The sequence below is a fragment of the Aplysia californica genome, unplaced genomic scaffold, assembly GCF_000002075.1.
Source record: "Aplysia californica isolate F4 #8 unplaced genomic scaffold, AplCal3.0 scaffold00008, whole genome shotgun sequence".
NCBI classification, from domain to species: domain Eukaryota; kingdom Metazoa; phylum Mollusca; class Gastropoda; order Aplysiida; family Aplysiidae; genus Aplysia; species Aplysia californica.
Window position 1 is genome coordinate 1,571,687 of NW_004797278.1, and position 13,915 is coordinate 1,585,601.

Consider the following 13,915-nt stretch of genomic DNA (forward strand, 5'->3'; position numbering starts at 1 on the left):
TCAATTGTTCAATTTTGTATTATCTTTTTGTGTGTGTGTGTGTGAAACGAGCATGGCAGTTTGCGGAGGAAGATTCTCCCAACTGTGCGTTGTTTGCGATTTATTGATTTTATATATTTATATATTTTTTTACTTCTGATTGACTCATTAATGTATATATTTTTATGTTATGGCAGCTTGATACGTAATCATTGGAAAAGGAGAATTCATGTAATAAACGCAATTGAAAGGAATAGTGTGTAAAACATATTGGTACTCTCGAGGCAGGGTTTCTAGCTGAGCGGGCTGGTCCTACCTGTTCTCTTGAATTTACTGAAAAGTGTGGCATCTATTTTCATAGCATACAGAGCGGACCTCTTTGCACTCGGTGGTTTCTCTTTTTATTGTTTAATCTTTTTTAATCCAAGCAAACCTTTTTTCAAATGCTAGGTGGATCATGCCTGAAACATTTTTATTTTTTATTATTTCAAAGTGCTTTAAAAAATATATTTGCCTCTTCCTGCAACGGGGTGCTGCCAGACCTTTTTATTCTGATATTTCCTCTCCTTTACTCCCCAAAAAATAATTAAATTCTTTGTTCTTGTCTTTTCAGAACTTAAGCCATACTTTCCAAGAATGTGACCACCCGTAGATATTTCTACACTTTTGGATAATAACCCTGCGCTGTGTCTTTAACCCGTGAGTCTGAGGCAGTCAGTCCCTCCCAGTGATACAGCGTCATGAATGGGAATAACGCCAGTGAGGATGACCCCTCCAACGTGCAGCTCATCACGTTCGGGAGGAGAGACCCCATGGCGTCCCTGGAGAGGAACCAGCGGGCTGGCAGCAGAGAGTACGACAATCCCTGGAGGCAGTCGCCCCTCTACAAGAACGGGATGAATGGTGAGTGGTGTGCTCTCTGGTAGTGCTGGGCGGTGCGGTACTGGGGAAATTGAGTTCCGGTACTTTACTGGAACTGGGTGTCGAGTACCTCCTGTACAGGTACTATAATTGGGACTGAGAATAGAGGATGTTAGAAGCTCTGCACGTTTAGTGTTTTGGACTGTTGCATTTTTTCCATCAGTCCACTGATACTGGAGGCCTGGTACCGGTACTGACACAGCCTAAGGTTGTACCGGGAGTTCTGGTACTGGATACTGGTACCTGTCCCGCCGTACTCTCTGGTCTCTGGTCCCTGATGTAGGGTGTGCACACTGCAAGGCGTAAGGGAAGTATCAATGATTGGATTTGCATGCCTTCGTGAAGGATTTTGGATATGAAGATTATGTCGAGAAACAAGAACGCCTGGTGGTTTCTTGTTTAAGTTGATGTTGAATGTTGGCATGGCTCACTTTCAACAAGGGGCATCATAAACATACCTCATTGTAGTTTTTGAGACTCACCAAGTGGTCATTTCAAATTTTGTAACAAAAGTCATAAAATGAAATAGCAGCATGTACTATTAATACATTTAAGGAGAGTTGGGTTTTTTTGCTGTGTTTGTGTGTGTGTGTGTGTGTGTGTGTGTGTGTGTGTGTGTGTGTGTGGGCAAGTTGATTTAGATTTTGAAATGTTGAGGGTATAATGATAATAATAATAATGCTGTGTCACATGGTGCAAGTTATAAAGGTTACTGTCATACTTATGATACTACTCTAGGACTTAGGCATTGTTTTATTTTGATATTCTGCTTATTGCCTCTTCCCTGACCAGCAAACGGACATCTGTAGTGTAACAATTGTGCATTTCACTGTCACATGCACGGGACCTGAGTTTGATTCCCGGGTGGGGAGAAATTTGTATCTAATATCTCTGGTTTTTCTGCTGGATGATGTTGTAACCCTCTCTGCCCTAGGGCTGGGTCGGAAAAGTTTGCCTGCCTATAAACACCTTCATTGAAAGAAAAAAAAATTGTGGGTGGTTGGCGGGTGCTCTGGTGTGGTTTGCTCCTTTTTCCTATCAAACATCTATCGACCTTATTGCTCCTTCTTTTTTGTGTACGTTACTCTCTTGTAACACATCTATTCTTCGGCACTTATATGAATTTATTGTGTTGCAAGTGCTGTAAAACTCTTACTAAAACTTTTTTTTTTTAAACTGAATTTTTTTTTCTAACTAATTTTTTTTTAAAGTGTTATGGTAAATCAGTCAAAGCATAAAGCACAACAAGCACCTCGCCAGGATGTGTTTCTCTGTGTTTTTCAGAGTCAATGATGTCATCATCAGAAAGAGAGCGCTTCTTGCCACCAGTCAAGTTAGACCCCGGCTGGGACAGTGTGGCCAACAACGTGGTGGACAAGTCCAGCAGTCTCTCACAGAGGATACAGGAGATGGAGAGGAATCCACCTGTGGACAGGTGACAAATGCTGTTGTGGAATCTGTTGGGATATTTTAAAAATATATTATTAGTATTATTGTTATTGTTATTACTATTACCGTTGTCATCATTATTGTTATTATTATTATTATTATTATAATTTATATTATTATTTTTTTAAAAATTTTATTTATTATTTCTTCCAATAAAAGGTACGGGGGAGGAGAGAGGGAGTTAGCTGAAATGGGTTAGAAAGGGTATTGTTGATAGGATAAGGGGAAATGCTGTTTATAAGTTAGAAAAGGCACCGGGGGGGTGGGGGTGTTGAGATGGGGTTTTTCGTGACAAGGTGAAGCAGAATGTTGTGAACGTCCAAGAGACAATTGTCGGGAAGGTTGTAAGATTATTGTTGCTTTCTGTAATACAATATTTCTGAGCACTGGGTATGATATACAAGATTTTATCTTGATTGTGACTCACGCATAAATTCTCTTTTCTTCCCAGGTTTCGTGTTGTCTACATTGTGATGATGGTACATGGCATTGCCATCCTTATTCCATGGAATATGTTCATTAATGCAAAGTCTGTAAGTATTTGCACAATTGCTGTATTTATCAAAATTCTTATTACTTTTTCTTACCCCCCATATTTTAAGGGTTGGGGTAAGACTTGTAGGCATATTTTCTAAACTCAATTTTTGGGGTAAAAAAATATGTTTCCAACTTTATCTGTTTTCGGGTATTACAATGTTTAAAGAATCAATAAAACTTGCTGTTTCATTTTTTTAAAGTAAAAAAAAATCACTTGTAGAGCTTTTTCTTGAGGGCACCATCCTCAAAAGTTGGTGCGTTTTCTTCAAATTATCCCATAATTTGACGGTGATGATAACCACGTGTCCCCATGTGGCTGTAATATGTTTTATTAGCATCATTGTGCTTCCAAGCCTGTCTTCTTTCAAACCCTAAAACAATCAAGAACTATGTGTCTGTAGCAGTTTAGTGTTGATGCAGGATACAGGACTCCTCCTCCTGTAAATTTTGGTTTGCCTTAGACAAAACTAGGCCCAGTTCCTAAAAGTAATACATGACGTCGTACTCGGTCACAGAATGCTGCAGTGAAGATACCTTTTTATGAACACTAAGCAGCTTGTCCTGCAAACAGCCCTGATTCAGTTTCTTTAAAATTCTGATCTCATCAGAAGATACTCAATGTGTCAGTAAGCTTGGCCCAACCCACCAAATGTAGCTCTCTATATATAGCAAAAGAGAGAGTGTTCATGAACTTGAGAGAAAAGGGTGTTTACATATCCAAGATGGCTACCAAAGAGACCATATCTGTTCTCATAAAAGTCAATAAGTTCACTCATGACTCAACTATGTAGTCTCTAATTTGCTGTTGTAGGGCGTAAAAATGGAAAGAAAGTACTGTACTTCTAAAGTTCCTCGTGCCATGTACATATCTCCTTAAGTGAAAGGTAACTGACAAGAGATGGATGTTGTCTGTACATTTAGAATAAAATTGTTCCTGGGCAAAGTTTCAAAGTTTCCTTTCTTTTTTTTTATTTCCTCTCCCTACACATACACACACACACACACACACACACGCACACAAACACACACGCACACAAACACACACACACTTGTGCACAAAACTAAATCAGATAGCTATGTTTCTGTAGCGCCTGTGTTTGTACAGTACCTATTTACATAGATAGGATGACTAGTTTCAGAACAAAACTACAAGTTGGGTACAATTATGAAATGTCCCCTGACATATCTTATCAAAATTCAGTCTCTTGTGGGTGTTCATTAGAGCATTTGTTCAACAAAATAAGAGAAAAGATTCCTCTATAACGTTCAAATTGAGTTTTAAAGACCAGTCAGATGTTGAAATAGACTTTTATGATAAAAATTTACACGTCATCGGCCAGCTGTTAACATGTACTGAGCCCCCAATTGAAATTTTTTTTTTTTAATTGCGGTTTCTAAATCTAAGGTGTTGGTTGCATTTGTTCATGAAACATTTAGTCAAAATTCCAAATTCTGAATGTTGAATAAAAGCAAGAAAAAATATAAAATGTATGTACAATTGTCAAAAGAATGGAACAGTTTTTTTCTCTGTCATGTAATGCTTTCTGGGCTTAGTACATTTTAACAGCTTGCCGACAACTTCCAGAGATCATAAACTGTACCTCACAGTGTTGAATCTTTGATATGTTGGAAGAAGCCAAGTGCTTTATCATTTAAATTGATACCACCCTGAAAACAGCGTCCGTCCAACCAGTCTCATTTACAACATGGTTGTGGACAAAAGACTCGCAACACATCTGCGGAGCTAACTTTTTAACTCAAAGCACTAATAGGGAATAGCTCTTTATCCAATAATTTTTGGCGGGGCTGTGAAAGACCTGTTGCATAGAATATGTTTTCTAAGTTTTTAATGAGTTTTATCTACTTTTTTTTCATACGTTTGGTCTGAATATTTGCATTATGCCAGTCTGAACATCCAAGTTGGTCAAAGCATGGGTTTCTCCTTCAAAGGCAACTTTTGGGTTCATGTTTTTTTTTAATTGTTTATTTATTTCTGTTTACAGTATTTTGAAAACTACAAGCTTGACCAGGGTAACCAGTCGTCAGAGGCCTTGCTGGACTACAAAACCAACTTCATGAGTTACATTGGTATGGCTTCACAGTACCCCAACTTCATTATGAACCTCGTCAACATTTTTGTGCAGTGTGGCGGGTAAGCTGTTGGGTCATATTGTTTTCCTTCAATATCTGTTAAAATTTGCCTCATGGCTAATATAATATCTTTTAGATAAATCTATGCACAGTCATCAAAGTTTACTTAAAGGATGTTCCCACCCCACCCCACCCTCACAAAGTGGGTTGTTGGGCAATGATTGTGCCCATGTTATGTCTCTTTTTAAAGTTACAACTCTTCTCGTGGTACTTAACACACTTGAATCCTTGTGCTGAGGTATGTGCTCACATTGATATATTACACTTAGTCTGGTGTATTATCCCAGCCTTTCTTTCATATTTTCTTTTCTTTCTTTACTCAATCCACCAAGTTGGGGTCGCTTCAAAATGATCTACTTGATTCAAAAGGTAGTTGGACATGAAACTCCTATTTTTTAGAAAGGGGGGAGGGGGCTTGCTATTTTAATTATAGTCCGCGCTTCGTCTGCGTTTTCGAACATCACTCTTATGTTTGTTAGGCACAACTAGCTACTTATCAGTCAATTTTTTTATTCTCGGCCAGGTCTTGCATCAGTGGTTTTTCCTTGGTGAATGTTCTTATATTCACGACAATCAGTATCAAGTCATTTTTTTGTTTTCACTCTCCGTTTAAGATCATCCTAGGGCTTCGTGCAACACAGTTTCAGTCTTTGACGCTTGTAGTTTTGTGCAGAGAGCATTCAAATTACTTTACTGCTCATGTCTTTGACACGTTTCATTCTGTTCCAACCTGCAGGAATACACTGGGCATCCGTGTATTGTCTGGCATCACCATCACAGTTGTTATGTTCATTGTGACAGTTGTGTTGGCCATGATTGATACTTCAGGATGTAAGTGATTTATTTCAATTAGTTTATAAGTAAGATAATAAAAAAATGCTTTGAGAATGGATTGATATGCTTCCTCTATTAATACATTATTTCATTTTCTACTGCATTTGATCTTTTTCTAAGGCCTAGAAAAAGAATTTGCTGTATTTACCCTTCTTGTCAATGTTGGATTTAATACCTATTATTTTGAGGAATATTTTTTTTTAACTGCCTGCTTTTTCAGAAAGTTTTGATATGTCATGCATGATAAGATTATTAAATGCAGACCGTTTCACTTTCACTCATCATTTATTGTTATTTTAAAAAGTGCTTTATGTGGCTTTTATCATCTGTAAATCCATCTAAATGTACCATTGATAAATAATTACGTCATTTTTTTTCTGTCTCAGTCTCTGTTCTGCTTCTGTGTCTGTCTGTTTATGTATCTGTCTGTCTGTCTGTCTGTGTGATGGAGTGGTTGGTGGGTGCTCTGGTGTGGTTTGCTCCTTCTTTCCTATCAAACATCAATCGTCCTTCTCTCCTCTCCTTCTTTTTTGTGTTTGTTACTCTCTTGTAACACATCTATTCTTCGGCACTTATATGGCCTTATTGTGTCTCTCTGTCTCTGTCTCTCACTCTCTATCTGTATCTCTCTCTCTGCTTCTGCTTTTCTCTCTGTCACTGTCTGTCTCTCACTCTCTCTCTGTCTCTCTGTCTCTCTCTCTCTCCCCTCTCTTCACATAAAAATGCATCACACACACACATGCACACTCACACACTTGCACACACGTACATACACACACACACACACACATACAAACACACACACATACACACGCTCACGCACAAAACACACACACACACACTTACAGACACACACCAACACACACATGCAGATGTCTTCAGAATGTCAGTGTTTTGTTTTCTATGTTTTGTCCTCAGGGCCAGAAACCTTCTTCTGGATAACCATGGCTACAGCTATTGTTATAAATGGTGAGATGTATTACCTGTTCCATTGTTCAGAAAAAAAGAAATACTGGTGAGGACAAGATTTATAGATTTGGGAACAAGAATTAAATGTCATTTTAGTATTTCATGTGTTTTTGTTAACTTTAAAGTTGTGGGATGTTTGTTTCCAACCTCAACACAATATCCACTAACCATTGCCCCAGCACATAACCCTGCACAATATTTTAATGATTCATGCTTTGTGTTTTCATTACTCCCATTAGAGATGCTTTGAAAAAAGAGCAACTAAATGGTTTTGGTTGGTATTCAACTGATATTTTACCATCTGTCAGGATAAAAGAGGTGTATTTTTTATCACTGTTTTTTCCACTTTGTTTCAGGAGCATTAACATTAAATAAAAGAGCTTATCTATCTACCGACCTCCCTGTTTGCTCTTTGTGAAGATTCAGATGTTGACAGCTTTAATGTGATATATCATGTTGGATTTTGACCCTGTCACTCGTTTATTGTCTTTTTCTTGTAAAGTTTTATTATATTTCTACTTCTTTTTATGTCCCTGAACAGCTGCTGTTGGGATCTACCAAAACAGCATGTATGGTTTAGCTGCCGTTCTGCCCATGAAATACACAAATGCTGTAATTTTTGGGAATGTGAGTGACACTCTGTAGTAACAGTGAATTCATTATATATTGTATTTGGCCATCTGTCAGCAGAGCTTTTGTTAAACTGTGGAAGTTCCTTTATCTAGTAAATAATGTTTGTGATGCCCGTTAACTTAATGCATGCCTATGTGTAGGGATATTTTTTAAGTGCAGAGTGAACTCCTCTGTGTTGACTGAAAGTTACCCATTGCAAGACAAGTGCATTGGCTTTAGGTTTAAAGGTCATAATTCATACATTGTGGCTTACTGATTAGTTAGTGAGTTATTACTAGATACTTCATTTCTCGCAGTTTTTAGATGTTTCTTTGCTTGAAGATGCCATAAGCATTAAATGGTAAGGCTTGATAAAACATGCTCTATGACAAAATTTATACAATGTAGGTCCAACAGATGTGACATAGGTTATTATTCATGTTGGTTTTTTTTGCTGTCCCTCTATATTTTCCATAATGAAAACTTATCAATGTCAGATTGAACAGTTTGAAACATATATGACGCATTGTGACACATCAAGGCGGAAGGTACACTTTCTGAAACTGAGTCATCAGTGAAAATAGGATGATCAGTCAAATTTTTCAAAGTGTATCTTCAGTACCATTATATTGTGACCTGTCACATCTTTGTCTTGATTATTTTATATGCCCATAGAGAACCTACAATTTAGGATTGCCATTTGAAGATATTTAAAAATGTTTAGTGTTTCTCATGACATTTTGTTTTACGTTTAGAAAAGTTCACTGGATAGCACCAGCATGCTCGCCCTGTGTGCACTGTCTGTGTATCTTCTTTTACGGGATAAACTTTCTTAAACTTTTTTGAAAGACATTTCCTTTGTACCCAGTATCTTAAGACTGCTTATTTCTTATACTTTGAGTTACATTTTTATTTTGACTGTTTTATTACGAAATCACAAAGCCTTTTATTTGTGTTCCACTTCTTTAAAATTGTATAAGACACATGAAATATTCACCACAGTGGCAGTACCTCATTTAATTGATAGAATTATTGATCCTCATTTCTGACTCTTCAACTCATGCTCAGTGTGTATGAAGCAGATGTTTATTTAGTCATACATATAGCTTAAAGCCATTTAGGAAAAATTTGACGTTAACTTGTTTGTTCCTTCAAGATAAAAAAGGAGGCAGTTGTCTGTGTTAGATCACTGTCATGTTTGTCTTTAGATTTGTTTACCTTTGATTTCACTTTGGTGCTATATGAAGGTAAAAAAATTGTGATCACTAAGTTGTTGAAGTATTTAAGAGGCAGTTGATATCCCATTTGTTGTAGTTAAATCATACAGTATTACTTTGTTTAAATCTGAACTGCTTAGGACTGGCCAAATGTGCTGGTCTGGACTGTTCCTGCTGTGAAAGTCAGGTTGTTAGGTCCGTTCATTTGAATTGGAGGAAGTAAGTTTGGAAATGAGGAGAAAGAGAGATACAGATGTTAGCTTAGATTAGTAACCTATAAGTGTGCTCTGTGGGGTTGAGTTCAGGACGCTTTTTGTTGAAAAGGGGGAATGGTTCATGCATTTTAGTGCACATTTATCAAGTTTTTTGCTCAAGGGGGATTGACTTTGTTTCAGAAGGGGTCAATGCCAAGCTTTTCAGTCCCAAATAATATAGATTTGGCAAAAGTTCTGGGTTTTTTTCAAAATTACATAGGGTGTTCTGCCCAGTCAGATATATGTTAGTTTACTTCTCTTGAAAGATATTACTTTATGTAAATGTTCGTCATTCCTCTGCAAATCGTTTCTCATGAGTTGAGTATTGGATTTTTTTCCAGAATATTTCAGGGACTTTGGTCGCCATCACCAACATTATTGTGTTAGTTTGTAAGTATACTCACTCTTGTGTACATGTAGTGTCAATCTGATTGATAGTTGTATAAGCAGAGGTGTGCGTGTGTTGGGGGGGGGGGGTTAGAATTTTTAACCAATTTTGGCCAAATGCTACTGTTTTGTTCTCCTTTTCTGAGGGGGGGGGGGGTGCTTTTAAAAAATGTAGATGGTTTGTGGTGTAATTGTCATTACCCTGTAATTATAATGTGTTGGCTTTAAAGTCTACAAATATTCAAATATTAACCTTTTCTTGGTACACATACAACTTTTCATTGATAAAATTACTCAACTTAATGTTTTACTGGAATACACTAGGCTACTGATAGTCAATTCTGTCAGATGTATATCTGTATCCTGGAACATTGCTCATTGAAGTCAAGTTTTATTTTTTAGTCTTAAGTGCAGGCACTTCTGTCAATGTAGATTAAAAGCTGTGGGAATGGGGAGATTTCATGTATTAACTTTGTTAAACTTTTTGTGTTTGAGAGTCAAATAGACACCCATTGACACAGTAATGGTCTTTTATCAGTGTGAAAAAGCAACTGCCAGAAATAAATGAAGGAATTATAAAGAAGAAGGGCCAGTCTGTAATGCCCATAAGTAAACCTCTCGTATGATATGAATAGCACTCTGTGAGACAGAGATTTGATGTGTAGAGTATCATTATTGGCTGAAACAAGGCTTGCCCATTAAATTGAAGCTGACCAACACTGTCCTTTGCTGCTCTGAAGAATTATTGAAATACTTGTTTGTTTACCTGTCATAATTCATACTTAAAAAATTGACGCTCATATGACCTTATGCAGTTGCGAGCGCCGCAAAACCCTCTACTATAAAAAGATATACTTCAAATAGGAATTGTAAACTTTTAGTGCAACCACCTTTTCAAATTTCATACTGTTGATGGTTTTTCTTTCCTTCTTTTTTCGTAATTTCTTTTCATTTCAGCATTGAAAGAAATTGAGCAGATGTAATGAAATATACTTACTTTTTGTCTTAATTTTTTCTGTTGTATCTGTCTTTTGAATGTGTATGTTGCACTTTAGTTTATTTTGTGGCAAGATTTTAAGAAATATACTCTTTTGTCTTGTTCCAGTGGCTCCAAGTAAACGCACATCAGCAATCTACTATTTTGTGGTGGCTATTGTCATACTGATGGTTGCATTTGATGCGTACTTTGTGACTGCCCATTCGGTAAGTCTGTGAGACAAACACAGAATATGTTAACTTTTCAATACCATCTCCGTATTGTTCCTTTTCTTTGGCATGTTAGAATAATACTGTCATGACTGTAACTACATAGGACACTAGAATGAATGGCCTGAGAGGAAAAGAGAAAGACTGACTCTTGTTTCTCAAGTTTTTCTGCTTTTAATGTGTATTTAATAGCTATACCATGCCTTTGGATTATCACTGCTATTTTCATGTGTGTTTGTCAGCATGGATTTAGAAAGGTAGAGAAGGGGTGAGATTTAAAATATTCTGTAAGCCAAGGAAGTATTGTATTTTCATCTACAATAGAATTTCTTCGTGGGGATTGTTTTATCAATATTGCCTTGTTTTGTTTTTCAGCACTGTGCGTCTGATACAGTGAGCTGAGGTTCTCTGTATTTTTACATTTCTCTTGGGAATTTTCTGTTCTAATTGCAGAGGTTTTATCGTCACTATGTTAAACTGGCAGAACTCAAAGATAAAGAATCTATGGAAAAGGCAGGCGGACACAGTAACACCCCCTTCTATGTGATCCTGTTCCGAAGCTTTGGCAGGGTTTTTAAAAAGGTTTGTTGTTCATTATACCGTATTTATGTCTTGGAATATTTCAATAGATAACAGGATTTCCGTGCATAGCCTTGGTAGAACCATCTTCGATGAGAAAAGACAAGCAAACTTGGAGACCCTTATACCTGTTGTGCACTTTAAAGCCTCCTGAGCAGTTGAAAGCGGAAGAAAAGCAAGCCTGCCCAGGCTTGCTGCTAAGGCAAAATTGGAAGTGCCCCTATTGCTTGTCAGAAATTCTCATCGAAAAGCTTTAAAAACATGGTCAGTGTCAAGATTTGCTGTACCTTTAAACAAATCATGCTGCTGCCTTAACTGCTGTAAATACTTTTGTCTGTTTGGAAAAAACCTCCACTGATATAGTCCAGTGAAAGTAACCAGTATACGTATAATTCATCTTTAGTGTCTTGTACCCTGAAAACTGATGAGTAAGACAGGTTTCCAGGATCAAGACACAAGGCAAGCAGTCAATGTTTGTTCTTATAACCACCGGAGTTTTTAAAGGACCCCATGCTTAGTTGTCCGAACGTTCTGACTTGTGTTGTTTTTTTGTTGTCCAAATCTAAACAAGGAAGTAATGAAAGAAGCCCAGGTGCGTGGCTCACAAATGAGAACAAATAGGAAGTGACAAATGCGGTTTCTGTGAGACTAGCTTCAACATTAGGGCTTTTAGCACCTTGCTCTCACTGGAAAGATAGAAGGCAAATTAGGCAAGAGCAGACCCAGTGAAACTTTTTTGGTAAACTGAACAGATGGTGACGCGGAAATGCCCGAATAGTATGGGATTTTAGAGAGTAAATGAAGGGAGAGCCCTGGCTGATATCTGTTTCAGATATGACACTTTATAATGAGGATCAAGTCTGCAGAGGCCCACAATGTAGGTCCCTGTCATTATTGTCATGGTATCTGGAAAGACCTCCAGTATAAGAATTTGTCAGGATGGGAGAACATGGTTAAATATTTTGTGTTCTACTTTGTAGTCCTTTCTTTAGTAATTAAATTGTTGTCCTTTCCAGTCCTATGAGATTTAGCGAGGTTTTGATCATAATAATATGGGAGTTTTTGGCCACAGAAAAAAAGTATTTGTCTTGATACAATTATTTCAATGTAATTAACTTTGATTCCTCAATGCATTTCAATTCACTGAATTTCATGATAACGCTATGTTTTCCTTCTTTGTTTTTTATTTCAGTTACGTCTTTTAAATATTTTGAATGTGACATTTCAGTGACATTTTGCTTATTATTTCAATAATTTTTTTCCCCCAGATTTATCACTTAATGTTTGGAGTGTGGTTCGTTTTTTTCATCACCCTAGCCTTGTTTCCAGCCGTGATGAGTGATGTAAAGCCACTGAATATTGACATGGATGGTAAGCTTCCGCAGTAGAATTGTCACATACCCCAGTTACTCATACTTTATGCATTTTTGTTTTATTTTCTTGAAAATAAGTAAGTTTGTCAGAAGATATAGTTTTTCTGAAATGCCTCTGTTCCAATTTTTATGTAGCATGCCATTTTTAAAGAACATTTAAACAAAATCATACTTTTTTAAAGAATGTTACTTAAAAACAGTAGATTTACATAGTTACTATTGTTTGTTTCAGGTGAATACTGGTCAGCCATTTTTTGTTTCCTCTGCTTTAACTTCTTTGCCACAATTGGAAACCTTACCACGGAGTTCATCAAATGGGTATGTGTCACTGATGGATAAGCCATGGCCAACACTATGAAAATGTCTATGTTTTATTTTTTTTAATTTATAAAAGATATTTCTAGCTTGTGTTTCTTTTCCGAGTAAGTAAGAGTTGCCACACACTGATAGCGGAAAATTGTGGAGAGAGTAAATATTGGATAACTGTACCGAATTCCTGAGCTTATTTTTGTACAAAGAATAGTTGATGGAATGTGGATAGAATGAGAAATATGAAGTGAAGAGTTGTGCCAGAGAAAAAGATGTACAATAATAGGATTGAAGGATGGTTATTTATGAAGAGTGCAATTGTGGTTTTTAACCCATGGAAAAGATTTTAAAAGTAGTTCCCATTAGTAAATGTGTTATAGAATTGCAATTTTAGAAAAATTTACACGGCATGAGAAAGGAAAGCTTGTAATAAAATACTGGATGTCTTACTCTGAGCAGCCATAGGTTTCCCACACCAATGTGCCTTGAGGGGGTGGTTGCAATTTTGTTTATTGCTTTAAGAAGTTTTTCATTTGTAATTTCAGCTTGTTTTTAAAAAAATTACCTTTAAAACACTTGATTTGTAAAAGTATAAAGAAAGTTCTGTACACATCAAACTTTCATATGGATGTGATTTCTTTCAGCCAAATGCCCGCTGGGTGAATGTGCTGATCATTCTGCGAGTGGTTTTTGTGCCTCTGATGATCCTGGGCAACTTCCGACCTGAGCTTCGTACAGTGCCGGTGTATATCACCCATGATGCTGTGTTCATTGCCTCTGGTTTTCTCTCCTCCCTCCCCAGCGGCTATTGCAGCAGTTTGGTCATGATGTACGCTCCCAAGTAAGTAGTCTAAATGTCTGTTGCCACTGTGCTAATAAGAATTATCAAATCTTTATAGGTGAGCTGGAAAGTGTTGTTTGTAGGCCATCCTTTTTTTTAGTTACCTGGGATTGGGGGGGGTTGTCTGTGAGTCTAACTTTCTTCTGAGGACTAAAAGTCTGTTGTTTTGTCCATATAATATATTTCACTGAGATAAACCAGATGGGAACATAATATCAAGCTCACTGGTCCAGTCTTCTCATAGTTTTTTGCACCCATACACTTTGCTACCGCTCTGAGGTATACCTGTTGCCAACT

General features: G+C 37.1%; 1 protein-coding gene across 1 annotated transcript in view; it reads left to right on the forward strand.

Annotated features, from left to right (window-relative positions):
- LOC101856304 overlaps positions 1–13,915 on the forward strand; it is a 52,848-nt gene that overhangs the window by 27,440 nt on the left and 11,493 nt on the right. Inside the window, exons 2-14 of the mRNA XM_035969725.1 lie at positions 593–882; positions 2,185–2,335; positions 2,801–2,882; positions 4,890–5,038; positions 5,774–5,868; positions 6,790–6,840; positions 7,382–7,467; positions 9,265–9,313; positions 10,416–10,513; positions 10,970–11,098; positions 12,364–12,466; positions 12,701–12,786; positions 13,422–13,598. Of these exons, the coding sequence (XP_035825618.1) occupies positions 720–882; positions 2,185–2,335; positions 2,801–2,882; positions 4,890–5,038; positions 5,774–5,868; positions 6,790–6,840; positions 7,382–7,467; positions 9,265–9,313; positions 10,416–10,513; positions 10,970–11,098; positions 12,364–12,466; positions 12,701–12,786; positions 13,422–13,598 (1,419 nt within the window). The 5' untranslated portion in view covers positions 593–719. The remainder of the gene's footprint in view (positions 1–592; positions 883–2,184; positions 2,336–2,800; positions 2,883–4,889; positions 5,039–5,773; positions 5,869–6,789; positions 6,841–7,381; positions 7,468–9,264; positions 9,314–10,415; positions 10,514–10,969; positions 11,099–12,363; positions 12,467–12,700; positions 12,787–13,421; positions 13,599–13,915) is intronic.